Source organism: Micropterus dolomieu, linkage group LG22 (genome assembly GCF_021292245.1).
Source record: "Micropterus dolomieu isolate WLL.071019.BEF.003 ecotype Adirondacks linkage group LG22, ASM2129224v1, whole genome shotgun sequence".
Lineage (NCBI taxonomy): Eukaryota > Metazoa > Chordata > Actinopteri > Centrarchiformes > Centrarchidae > Micropterus > Micropterus dolomieu.
The window spans coordinates 30,028,164-30,042,451 of NC_060171.1; the positions used below are offsets into that span (position 1 = coordinate 30,028,164).

General features: G+C 39.0%; 1 protein-coding gene across 1 annotated transcript; it reads right to left on the bottom strand.

Annotated features, from left to right (window-relative positions):
* Nucleotides 1-13,575: 13,575 nt before the first annotated feature.
* LOC123962238 (myosin-7-like) lies at nucleotides 13,576-14,263 on the bottom strand. The gene is made up of 3 exons (XM_046038268.1): nucleotides 14,144-14,263; nucleotides 13,885-14,016; nucleotides 13,576-13,685 (listed from the first exon to the last, which is right to left on the bottom strand). Exons 1-3 carry the CDS (start codon nucleotides 14,261-14,263, stop codon nucleotides 13,665-13,667), a joined length of 273 nt encoding a protein of 90 aa, XP_045894224.1. The 3' UTR covers nucleotides 13,576-13,664.
* Between the last annotated feature and the right edge of the window lie 25 nt (nucleotides 14,264-14,288).

Below are 14,288 nucleotides of genomic sequence, written 5' to 3' on the forward strand. Positions count from 1 at the left end.
AGATGGGTCATCATGACCATGTCCTCAATTTTGTCAAACTTGGGAGGGTTCATTGGGAAGACTTCATCTTCTTTAACTGTCCTCTCCTGGAACAGGACATTTGTCACAATCAGAACTGATCATACTTAATTACCAGTTGACTCTGACTATATGATGATGATGATGATGATGATACCAACCTCATCTCCTTCCAGGAGTTTGACGGTGACTTTGCCACCATCTTTCTTGATGATTGTTCCCTTCAAGTACAGCTCCTTGACATCAGACACGTAGCAGGCAGACTTGGCATCAAAAGGTTTGCTCTGAGCCTCGATTCTCTCCTTCTCTGGCTTACGGAGGTAAATGGCAGCTTTGCCATAAACGGCCATCTCCGCGTCTGTACTCATGATGGCAGCTTATGTCTGTATCAAAAACAAAACGTCAAAAAGTCAGACAACAGTAATCTCAGATATTTGTCTTGTCTGTTCATCTGATTGAACAGTGCCTAAAGAGCCTGCTGTCAGCCTTCCAGACTAATATACACTAGCCGTTATTTGGTGGAGCTCACTGATTAAACATCCATCCAGTAACTACACCCACATATCCTTTAGAGGGTTGCAATCACATAGAAACAGACAACCAGTCACGGTCACATTCACACCTACGGCCAATTTAGAGCTGTTAATTGACCTCCCTCGTCCTGCTGTGGGAGGAAACCGGAGCTCTGAGATAAAACCCATGCAAGCACAGGGAGGACATGCAAACTCCACACCCCTAGCCATCCTCAGTGGTGGAATGTAACTAAAGGACATTTACTCAAGTACTGCAGTTAAGTACACTTTTGAGGTACTTGTACTTTACTTGAGTATTTTGTTTTGTACTTCTACTCCACTACATCTCAGAGGGAATATTGCACTTGTTAAACTACAAGTACACCTGAAACAATTAAGTCAATTAATCAATTAGTCGGTTTACTGAAAATTAATTGGCAACTATTTTGATTGTTAAAATAGAAAGTTTTCATGTAAAAACATTTCACAGTTCCAGCTTCATACATGTGAAGTGTTGTTGCTTTTTCTTTTAATGATATTAATAATTTAAATTAATTTTTAATTATGTTGAGGTTTGGACTAGGGTTTGGACAAAACAAACCTTGTGTCACTTTGGGGTCTCTGAATTTTTAAAACCAAACAATCAATAAAATAGTCAACAGATTATTTCATAACAAAAATAATAATTCGTTGCAGTCCAATACAGAATATTTGTAAATGAGCTCCACCTCAACAACTACAGCAGTAAAATCCTGCTTTTACATGCATGTTAAATGATTCATGTTCGAAGCCAAAACCTTCTTACTGTAAGGCCAACCACTGATTAAACATACTAAATGCATCTACATATGTAAATAAAATAATCAGTGGTAAAAGTTGCACATACCTTACCCTTTCCTTTTGTGAAAAGAATCTTATATTTCACAATCCTGTTGAAAACATGCTTTAGTCAGTGGAGAAAACAACACAACTGATTGTAAAAATGTCTGAGCATATTGTTGCAAGGAAAATATATATATATATATATATAAATATAAATATATATATATATATAAATATATATATAAATATATATAAATACATGCCACAGAGTGTAATGAATAATTTCTAAAAACATTTCTAAAATGAGGAATACATTGAGATGGTACAATGCATTATAGCAGATAACCTCACCACAAGAAGAAACGTCACTGGTCCTCTACCACACACTCTGAAGCTCTTCTGGGACTCCTTATATTCAATCTGGCTTGCTTGCAAAGCAAATCTTAAAGCAGACTAACATGCCAAATATGGTTCGAGTGACAGTTGAGTCTTGATGAATTTGAAATATTTTGCCAGCACAAAATGTGGGATAATCCTTACATGAAGTAGCTTTTTAATTATTTTTTTTAATTTGTTCTGTTAATATATACATATAAGCGGTAGATGAAATAATGGTTTAAATTTTGAAAAATGTGATTAAAGATGATATTATCACTTCACATTCTAAGGTATTAACACCTTTAAGATTCATGTGCCTGTTCACATCCTCCTAGTTCACTGCGTTGAAAGTCAATGAAATTCTCAACATCAAAAGAGTGCTAGAAGAAAACTTTGGTATTTGTTTTGCGTTATTTGTTACTGTAATAAAACTTCTTCTAAACATTTTAAGCTTTGAAATGGCTGCACAGAATCGTCTTTCTTTTGAGATTAAGTTTTATACCTTTATTGCGCACATTTAAATCTAACCAGATATGACTTACTATATAATCTTTTTAAACATCAAGAAATCAAAAATGTAACTGTATTTTTATTTATTTATTACACATTAATTAATTGTAATTAATGAATTAATAATTAAAATATTAATGTCTTCTAAACTAACAGAACATGATTTCACAGGAACGTCACTGTCTCCTGTAAATTTAACTTGCTCCAAGCTCTGTGATGCCTTCTTAAAGATTCAGCATACAGTAAAGAGTGAGTTTAATTTAGTGGTCAGCATGTGCCAGTTGTCAGCAATGAGGAACATATGTTACAGTATGTCCCAGTGAGGCGCATTTTTTCAGGGCCTCTCACATACTCTATCATGTAACCTGATCGTTTGCTGTATGGAGGTGAAAGTAGGCTATTAAAGAGTGGGAGGATGCAAAGCTCGCCCTGGAATGGTTGACTGTATATTGATTAAACGAAAGAGTGTTTTTTACTAAAATTGAATACTGCTTGAAACATTAGGAGACATCCTGTAAGTGTTAACAGCAAAATGTTGACATGATGCTTATTTTACTCGCATGGATTCTTTTGGTGTATTGATCTGTTGTTATAAAGATTTGATGGAAAATATGTTTGAAGAGAATCTCATTGGATAGGATGTCCCCTAAATGTTTTGTCTGAGAAATTGAGAAAATGAACACATAATCTAATTGTGTTTTCTGGAATTAATAATGTTACAAAGAGCACAGTTTAGACTGCAATGATATACCTTTGTAATGAATTGGTGCTTTATGAATAACATTTTACTGTTATTTTTTATACTGTTATATGTTATCTTTGAAAAACATATATTGATAATATTTTACTCAATGTGTGAATGTAAATTCATGTTGTGAGCGATCACTACAGCTGCAGACAGACACTGGAATGCGCACTTGAATACATACATTTTCTTCCCCAGTGGTTCCCCACTCGGAGGAAAGAGATGGGCATTATCTACTCATTTTGTACAGCGGTCTGTCTGCGTTGAGTGCAAACCCATGAATCAATCAACATTGTAATAAACATGTGTTGACTTATTTTCATTACATGTTTTCTTGAAGGTGCTTGTAACATATGTGTGCTGCACCTATCTAATTATACCAGCTCAATGTAATGAGATAGGTCTAAGAGTACTGAGACGGGCTGCAGGTCAGAGATCGGGTGGTGTAGTGCTTTTGTAAAAAGCCAGTCAGCTCCCAGCTGATTTGTTGAGATGTCGAGACGTTTTGACCACAAATGGTATAATCTATTTGTGCCTTTTAAAAAAACACGATAAAAGAGACTGCCGCTCACTGAGGGTAGAGAGGGAATGAGCAGACAGATTTGGCGTCTTGTTTGTTTGGTCTCCTGGGTGCAATAATCATCTTTTAGTATTTGACATCAGTTGTGGTGATCCATTTTTATTGTGCACCACAACAAGAGTATGTTTCTCACTCAACATAAATTAAAATACTTGATATTGACTATACATACCACAGGCACCAGTTCATTGTCTGGATCATGGCAAATGAATAGATCCTAGTTATAACTGGTCTTCTCCTCTCAGAATCTCAGACTGCTCGAAATCAGATCATAGACACAATTATGTGCTAATATGGCTGGATTAAGTGAGATTCCATAGCTATAAAATTTAAGCCATGACTCCTACACTTCCTGCAGTGGATCCTGCAGGGACTGCTCCTCAGCAAAGCAGCACAAGTTACATGGCAGACTGCCAGTCAGTCCCTGAACATGTGCCTCCTTGATCTCTCTGAGAGATATGCCAGTACTGCCGTAAGAACTGGCTTTTTGCACCAAGCTGTAATAAAACAATTTCATATGTAATGATACAGTATTAAAATAAACCCGATTCAAACAGTAACACACAGAATCAAACAATGTCTGAGCCAAGTTAATTTGTCCTCTGTGAAGCAGGAGCCGCACTGTGGGCACGACAGCTGAGCAGTTTTGTTTTTTGTAATCATATTGTAGCTCTGTCTCACCCAGTAAGAGCTGCGCTCATCATTTGCGAACTGAAGAGGTCTTCTGACGAAATGTCGCTCCCCACCAGGACCCCACATTCTTATTAAAACCACATATTTAACTGTGTAGTTAATTAAACAGAGGCGTGCAACCCCTGACATATATAGCAATTTTAAGTCGCTTTGGATAAAAAGCGTCAGCTAAATGTATAAAAGTCATGTAAAATGTAAACAGAAATTAAGTAGGTAAGTCTATTTATCCACTGCATCCGTCTGTCTGCGGCCATAACATACTATATGTTTAGCTGCATTGATCCAGAGAAATCTGAAGGAAGAGGTAGATGACACTAGAGAGGAAGAGGAGGAGGCGGAAGAGGAGGAAGAGCAGTATGGAGAGGAGTAAGAGGTGAAGGAAGAGTAACAGTTCGAGTAGGAGGAGGAGATGGGATGGCATTGCATACAGATGGGATGAGAGAGTTATGTCCTGTTTATGGCTTAACCCAAGTGTGGATACAAACACGGCCAGAGGCAGCGGTAAGTTCACAAGTTTTATTTGAACAACAGAAAAAGTATTACTTGGGAGTGGGTACGAGCAAGGGTGAGGCAGGCAGCAGCAGTGAGTGTTCCGGGTGGAAAAAAGCCGATCCACTGGCAGTGCGGCAGAAGCAAAAAACTCCTCCGTTGGCTGGTAACCTCTCGGCTGAGATCAAAACTAACAAGAGAAAAAGAGACAACCAGGAAGTCAAAACACACTATAATCTAGAAACGCGTGACTTATGCGTGGACTAGCTTTTCTGCATCATTTTGAGACTGGATGTTCCTGATTTTTGCGATGTTACGTAGTTAAAAAAGGCGGTCCTTTAAGATTGTTTAATGTGCGAGTTAAAGTAGATGTCCTGATCAAAGATAAGTCCGAGGTTCCTCATGGTGGTGCTGGAGGCCAGGTCGATGCCATCCAGAGTAACTATATCTTTAGATAATGTGTCAAGGAGCTGTTTGGGCCCCAGTACAAAAACTTCAGTTTTATCTGAGTTTAACATTTGAAACACACAGGAAATTACAGTTTACAGAGGAGACTAAACTAAAATAAGGCAGACTTGGAACTAGAAGTAAACACTAAGACATGAACTAAGGCACAGGACTAGGAACAAAGACATGGAACCAAAACACAGACTAAATAACAGATACTGAACTGACCAAACAATAAAGTCAGAGAACTAAACTCAACAGAAAAGATGACAGGACTATAATGCAGATACAAAACCAACCTTAGAATAAAAAACAAAACTCAGAAACAGAGAAACAACAACCTCTCCGGAGGTCGGGCAGGAGGCCGGCGTAGGAGGCTAGGGCCCAGCGACTGGACTTCACTTCACTAGGAAACTGTGGTGGAACAGATTAGATTCTGGCGGGCCCCACTGGACTGTATAATATCGATATTTTCATTATTGTAATTTTAATGGGATATCATAAGCATTAGTACAATAAATAACTAGTTACCAGCAAGTTGCTAATGGCAACCATGCATGCACGTATGTCTTTTTGGCTATTTGGAGCAAAGCATCTTACCAAACCATGAAAACTTACTTTTAACCACCAATGGAAGTAGGCTATTATTTAACTGACTTCTACATCAGAGGTACTCAACTACATTTGTTCAAAGGCACAAATTATACACTGTACACTGTGGGAGCCGGACTTTCAATTGCCATATTACTATTTTTAACTTTCTTAAAATGAACATTTTTATTAGCTTATATCAGTGGGAACAGACTACTAAAAGACATGGTAGGCCTAAATCCATAATGATGAATCTACATAGGCTACTAGATAGGCCTACTTAACTAGAAAATGCTCTTAGAACGTGGCCAAGGAGGCAGTTCACTGATGAGTGATGGTTAAAATCTGTAATTGTAAATGTAACTTTGATTATGCATGAGACACCTGTAATTAAGCCCATTGGTGGTAGAAGATGACTTTTAATAGCACAGGGCACAGAAGTCTGGGGCAGCTAAACAAAGTCTTGACGGGCATTATTGGTATTTTTCATAATTCTTTGTAGTCATGATCGGACTTTATGCTGCACACAACAAGAGTCTGTGAACAGCGGAAGTGAAAGGAGTCGGTTATCTGGCTGAGATGGATGTTAACGTGTCCGTTAACGTAATACCAGATGACGTCTCCCTCACCCTTTCTCTGCAAAATGCTAAAGTGGGTTGCCAAATATACTTTGGCAGGTGCAACTATACCTGTCCAAGTAAAGTATATGTTGAAAACACTTAAGTTAGTGCAAGCTGTTGGCCTATATTTTGTAAATATTACAAATTATAAACCTCTTACCAAATACCAAAATACCAAGAAAGAAAACACCAGGAGAGTGTTGGTCAAGGCCGACCAAGAGCTGGCATTGATTTACACAGAGCCAGGGTGTCATTTGACTCCATTTGTTTGCTATTAGTAAGTAATTACATCATCTTTTTCTGTGTGCATGTTTTGTCAGCTGTTGGGGGGGCTCAGCTTTTCTTAGATAAAAGGGGCACCAAGGAAAAAAGGTTGGGAACCACTGGTGTAAAGTGTGGGGTCAGGAGTGTGTATGAGTGTGTGTGTGTCTGTGTTTGGGGAGGGGGTCATGAGAGTCATTGACAGTAGGGACCCGGGCCTTGTTGAGGAAGCCAACTGCGATCGGAAAAGAAACTGTTCTTGTGGCGAGAGGTTTTGGTCCTGATGGACCACAGCCTCAGGCCAGAGGGGAGTGTCTGAAACTAATTGTGATTGGGATGGGAGGGGTCAGCCAGGGTACGAATTATACAGTGACAACCGGGGGGGTCAACTTTTTTTTTCCAGGTCCAAAAGAAAACCCAGTACAGCGCAGGCGCGGGCTTCAGTAAACTAAAATCTTAAAATGCTTACAATATCGTTGCTTATTTAACTAATGTGTGCAGTATGTAAATGATGATAAATCAAAATTATTACACCAGTTGATGGGTGTCCCATACCACATGACAACTTGTAGTCAGAGGTCACTATTCTCCAGCAAAACTTCCAGAAGGTCAGACCCACAACAGCAGACCATCAGGACCGCTCAAAACAGACCCACACAATGTTAAACCAGAACCAAAGACACTATCATAAAATACAGTCTGCATTATCATATCTAATTCCTAATTCTTATCATTTCAAAGTTCAACTTCTTTTTAGCAAATACATCCTTTTCTCTTGCTCATGTTGACTGTGAATGAAATGTAATCTGGGTCCCATAAAGCAGTTGTCATACACTGTTGGGGAATTGGGAATTTTTGGGTTTCTGTAAATAATATTAAACAGGGTACTGTCTAGACCTGCTCCATATAAAAAGTGCAATGAGATCAGAATCAGAATCAGAATCAGTTTTATTGCCAGGTATGTGTACACATACGAGGAATTTGACTCAGGATTGTACACTGCTCACTATGTGCTTACTTATACAATAATACAATAACAAAATAATAATAAAATATCAGACACAAACTACAGAATAGACAACACTAATATACACACTATGAACAATATAGATATATTGACAAATAGTACAGTGATCAGAGTGCAAAGGATGCAAGAGTAAACTTTCTCAGTAAAATTATCTTTATGTACATGTTGAAGGTGGATATGATATACAGGTACACATACATGTAAACATGTACACAGTATGATGGAGCATAGTGCAAAGGATGCTGGAAAATATAAATAAGACCTATGACCTTATGACCTGAGGTAGGTATATTGGTATACAGTATATATAATATGACATAGTATGAACATAATATGAACAGCACTGAAATAGAGAATGGTGAATAAGATGCCTTTTTTAATAAACTGGTGCTATATAAATAAAACTGAATACATTTTAAATAACACACCTGGATTTTTACAGTTACCTAGCCAGGAAAAACTCTTGAATTCCAGAGTGAAAACAAATATCATGCTGATTGTAGAAAGACCCACAAAGTAGCCTACTTAAAATGAAATAATAATCTAATTACTGATGTCAAAATGTGTATCTACAATTAATCCTCAGTTTCACTGCTCATGCGGATACACCAGTGTTGGCTAAAAATTACATAAAATATGAAATGATATGGTGGAAATGACAGGGTGGGCTCTCAGCTAGCTAACAACATATAGCTCATTTAAAGTAAAATAAATGCTAATTACAAAACTCTGAAGGTAGGAACGTTAAGTGTATTAAAGAAGCTAGAACTACTGACATTAACTTACAGTGTCTCCACCAGCGTGTGGTGGACTGGACGGGAGCAGCTGCTGCTGAGAGTGATGTGGGCAGACAAGACGTTCAACTAAAGTCAAAGTTAGGAAATGGTATGGTCCATTTTAAGGGTGTAAGAAATCATACTTCAGGAATCTTGAATTTAAGGCATGAGTATGGGAAATATATTGTAATATTTACAATTACAGGTAAGAAAGACCCCCCTGAACTGTTGTTTTTGCCTCCTTTGTGGGGGTCGAAGTCTTAATTAGGTAGGTCAAACCCCCCCCAATTCCCCCCCGTAATTCGAACCATGGGGTCAGCCACAATCTTTCCTGCAGGCCTCAGAGTCAAGCTCCAGCTGGAGTGAAAATGTAGAAACAATAACCAGACTGAAGGCTGCAGCCAATTACACAGTGATTACTACATTACCATTACTACTCTACAGCAATAGTGGACATCTCCAGGGCCTGCCAGTGAAATGTTGGGCAAGTTCCTCAGGAATTGTAATAAGTTACTTTTTACTTATTACTCCTTAGTAATATTACTTTACTTATTACTGAGTATTAAAAGTAACTATGTGTACTCGTCGCGTTACTATATTACTTTCACAGAAAAGTAGTAGTAACGTAACGCCCCGCCCCATACTAAAAAGTGACAGACAACCTTTTCAGCTAGCTTATGTTATAAATTAATCCGCTTTACTGGAACAATACCTTTAGTATTCATCAGAAACTGAAAACACTGCAGCCCCTCAAACCAGATGATGCTTCACAGTATAGGCTTTCCAAACTTATTTATAGCATATTCATAAGAGCAGCCAGGTGTATGTGTGTGTTTTTTAAATTTTTTTTTACAAATCTAACGTTTCTTAAAGAAAAATTTAAGAAATTTTTAAAAAAATAAAGGAAGTCACTCCCTATGGGGTGCCAAATGTAAAAATTCAGTTTCTATTGCTGGCCTCTGTCTGGCGCACGCAATGATGATGCAGTGAATAGTGACGATTCTCTCTGACCAATCAGTAGTCTGCTGTGTTTTCACATCACATTTTAGTATCGCCTCAGCTCGCTTGGAGCCTTGACGGAGGTGATACAAAAAAAAGTACCAGCAAGCAGGTACAGGTACAACTTTTCCACAGTGGAAAACCAAAAAAAGACGAGCAGAGTCGAGGCGAGTGGAGCTGGTACCGTGCAGTGGAAAAGGGGCTTATTCCAACACATTCTCATCTCAATGCGTCATGACTGACGCTTTCAGACAGAGGTACACAAAGGGTACCTTTAGCGTCAAATAACTACGCTTTGTCACTCTTTCTCAAATTGTCAGTATATGACGCCCCGAGATGAGAATGGGCTCCTTATTTTGTGGGAGACGCTCCGGGTGCATCTCTATGAGACGCTCTGGGGCGTCTCGTACAGACCGGAAGTGCTAGCTAGCTAGCGCTACATTTGTGTTAAAGGTGTTGACAGCCCCCCGAAGCCCCCGACCCTTACCATAATCATCAAATGTTAATGTTAGTGCCTAAACGTAAGTCACTGACTTTATGCATGTTGACCGGCTACCCCTACAGCTGCGCACATAGGTTTGTGTTGCTGCGACATAGCAAACGGTGGTGTTTCGTACGGCTGTCTGAAAGTGTCTGTAATGACACACTGAGATGAGAATGCGTTGGATCTACAATGGGATCCGCATGTGAAAGAAAGTGAAAAGGATACAAACATTTCTGCCCTGCAATTAGGAGAAACTGAACGGGCGGTTTTGGCAGATGTGCGGGCTGCCCTGCAGGGTGCAGTTCCACCAGTACCATCCACACCAGTACCATCCACACCAGTAACGGTAAGTTTGGGTTTAACTGGTTTTAACTTAATGCATAATCTCAGCTGTCTCTGTCCCCCCTCGCTCAGAGACACTTTGCTCTGTTCGACTGTCTCTCTGCTCCAGGATGCTTAATTCCCTCAGAAGCGGCTGTGAGCTTAACTTTATCAGATGTGCTGAAGTGAACATTTGTGTGGATGTGTGGTGATATTTCTGTCTGATCAGTGTTTTCAGTTTTGGTTTTCTACCTCTGATGAAGAGCAGTGAGTTCGTCTCATCCAGTACAGTTCCAAATGGGCTCTGTGTCTGTCAGACGGTCTGAACGGGGTAGCAGCCTACTACCATATCAGGAAAGCAATAACGCAGGGTAATGCACAGCAGTGGGGCAGGTAGATTTTGTTAAAATAAATAGATCTCGTAATATTATATCTCAAATTATTATTGTGCAAATGTCAGAGAACACAGATATATGGGAGAGATTTTTAATGTGCAGAAACTTCTGAACATGAGCAGAAAAGCTGCATACATAGGAGCCATTAAGGTGCAGGGGTTTATAACTGAATTAAAATTAATTTATCATTGAGGTCAAAAGGTGCAATGTGCACATTTAAATACTTTATGTTACTTCAGTCATGCCTGCATGTGTGTTGACTCAGCAGGGATGAAATAAAATGAGAAACAGGAGAAACATTTGACAGCAATACAGAATGCCTGAGAGCCTTACAGCACTATATTACACTTAAAAGAAATAAAATTATTATCAGTAGTAATGATACAATGTAGTTTAATGATTTATAGGGTTCAGTTTGACGAATAGCATAACAAGGTAGCAGTTGTTGATACAAGTATGCCTCCAGAATGCAGGAAGTTAAGTGTTTAATGTTTAAAATCTTCTGTTTCGTCAATAAATTGTTTTTCCCAAATACTAAGCCAATTAAACTATATTGGTGAAGAATGTCCGACCGATTTTGGTGGGCCGACTGGGCCAAAAATGCCAGGGCCGATTTTTTGTCCCAGTCCACCCCTGACTTCAACAGTTTCTTCCCCGTCTGTGTGATTAAAATTATAACAAAGATTTTGTTGATTTGGCGACACATGGTTACTGGTGGTAACAGCAAGTATGTTTAAATACTACAGCAAATGCTCCTTAAAGGGTCAGTGTGTAAGTTTTAGTGGCATCTAGTAGTGAGGATTGCGAATTGTACCCAGCGGCTCACAGTGCATTCATGTGCCCCTCGGATGGTCCCACCGATCAAAAGAATCAAAAAAATGCATCAAAGTTGTGAATACTGTCATGTGAAGTCCATTACTCTCTGCTGCTCATTTCTGCCACACCTGTCTCATTCTGCACCGTGTTGTGGGTATGTTTGTTTTCGTTACCTTGCTGCCAAAAAAATAAAAGTGCATACGCGGTCTGTCGGAGCTAGATCAAATGAATGACATGTAATTGATATTTTTTCACTAATACAACAGGAGACCTCCTGTGTCTGTTTACAGTGTAGCCAAACAAAAACATGTTGTCTTAATAATTTGTCTTACTTTGTGTATTGAATTTTGGCTGTAAAAATATATCCAGGGTTTGACATTAACCTTATATATATATATTGTACTGTAAAGAAGTTAGGCCGGTGTAGAAAATTGCTGGGAAATAAGAATGCTTTCAAAAATAGACCTGTTAATAGAATATATTTATCAGTTACCAAATGCAATGTGTTTGAACAGAAGGGGAACCCTTTCACATAGTTTTTGAAGGAACTCAGCAAGTAGGTTGGCCTACAGCTTGGAGAACTACCCACAGTCCTTCTGTGGATTTCGGCAGCCTCTCTTCATGTAACCCCAGAGAGACCGGACAATGTTGAGATCAGGCCTCTGTTTGGGCCACACCATCACCTCCAGGTAGTGCTGTAGTACTCGAGACCGGTCTTAAGAAGACTTTTTGATGGTCTTGGTCTCCTCTTGGACTTGTCCACATTTGTACTTGGTCTTGTCTCAGTCTCGGATATTGAGGACTCGGGATTTTATAAGACCAGTCAAGACCGTAACATGTGGAATATCAATAAATTGCTTGTGCATTGTCTGATTTATTTTAACATCCTAACTTTGATTGGATGGAAAACTTATTGCTTCAAATGCAACCAATAACCCTAATTAAAAATGTGTTGCTCCTGTTAACAACTGTCACCCCTCCCCGCGACGGTAAGCATGAAAAGGAGTGTTGAATAAAGATCTTATATCTTAGTGTTTGTGTGTGGGTGAGAATGTGGATCTTTCAGAACAATTTGAGAAGTACCTATGATCTCGTTCCACATTTTAGTGTGTGTCATGTAATGTGAGGAACTGGTCTTGTTCTTGACTTGGTCTCAGCCCCTAAATGTCTTGGTCTTATCTCTGTCTCGATAAACTCTGGTCTTGGTCTTGATTTGGTCTCGGTTTGGGCGGTCTTGACTACAACCCTACCTCCCAGTAGTGGTCTGGCCATCTGGAGTACTGGGACAAATTCCGGTGGGCCGTCCAACCTCAGGGCCAGTGGGCCACCTTCCTTAGCCTATAATTTTTTTACTAATAATGAAAAAGTTGAGGGTTGAGCCAACCCCCCTTCTAGCCTGTTGGTCTATTCCTTATGGACATCTACGCACACCTTAGCCCTGCCCCGCTGGCTCTGGACCACCATGGGGTCCAGAGCCTTCAGCCGCTCTGCCCCTCGTCTCTGGAACTCTCTTCCACCAGACATCCGCAACATTGACTCACTTTCCATTTTTAAATCCCGCCTGAAAACACATCTTTTTAAACTGGCATATCCCATATGATCACTCTTTCTCAATCTTTGTTTCCTGTTGTTGTACCGTGATTTTATGCACTGTAATTATAGTTGTTAATTTTATCGATTATTGCTGTACTGTTTTATTATGTTTTGTTAGGTGACCTTGAGTATTCAGAAAGGCGCCTATAAATAAAATGTATTATTATTATTATTATAGAACCTTATTATGAGAATTCTGTCATATAGAGGGAATCGTCCAGCTGCTATTTAAAGAATATTTAAAATACAAAATAAAACCATTTGAAGCTGGGCATCCCTCCCAGTACTTTAAAAAATGTTTAACATGACCCCCCACCCCCTCCCTCTTTGTCACTAACAAACAGTCTGCATTAATGAACAGTTGTAAAAAAAGTTTAGTTACTGTTGTAACTGGGGTTTGTTAACATGATTTTCATGTGAGTGTTACAGATGATTCAGATCTCACATTGGCTAGCTTTCAGCAATGACCTCAAAGTACCACAGACAGCAATCTAAGAACAACAGCTAAATTTTTATTGTTTCAGAATGAATTATATCATATTATATGATTCAACACAGAGAAACAACAGGGAAACACTCGGTGTGCTTTACTCAGCTGCTTCTTTTCCCTGTAAAAAACAGATGAATGATTTATGTGAGTTTGATTTCAATAAGCTTCAGGTGACAATCCTTTTTATCTGTTCATTTTATAGTATTTACACATAACGCTGTGTCCGGTGAAAATAACACTAACAGATACAGTAGGTATGAATTGAATAATGATGATTGCTGTTTTAATTATTATTCACTAAACAGCTGTATATTTACCTTTCCAGAGTCACGGCTCTTTGCTCTCAGTTTGTTGACCTGGGACTCTGCAATGTCAGCGCGCTCCTCAGCCTCCTCCAGCTCATGCTGGATCTTCCTGCACTTGGACAGATGAACATTTGCCTGCTCCTCCTGGAATACAAGATGCAGAAAATGTTTAAATGGTCAAAAAGGCCTTCATGGTCTGCTGTACACGAAACTATTATTAACTATTACTATTATATAAATCATTTCCTCATTGTAAACGTTTTGTCCTTACCGCTTCCTCAGCCTGCCTCTTGTAGGCCTTCACCTTGAGCTGCAACTTGTCAACCAGATCCTGCAGCCTGGTAACATTTTTCTTGTCCTCTTCAGTCTGTGATAGAAAGTAAATTTGCATGTTTAAATGTTAGATGTAATAATAA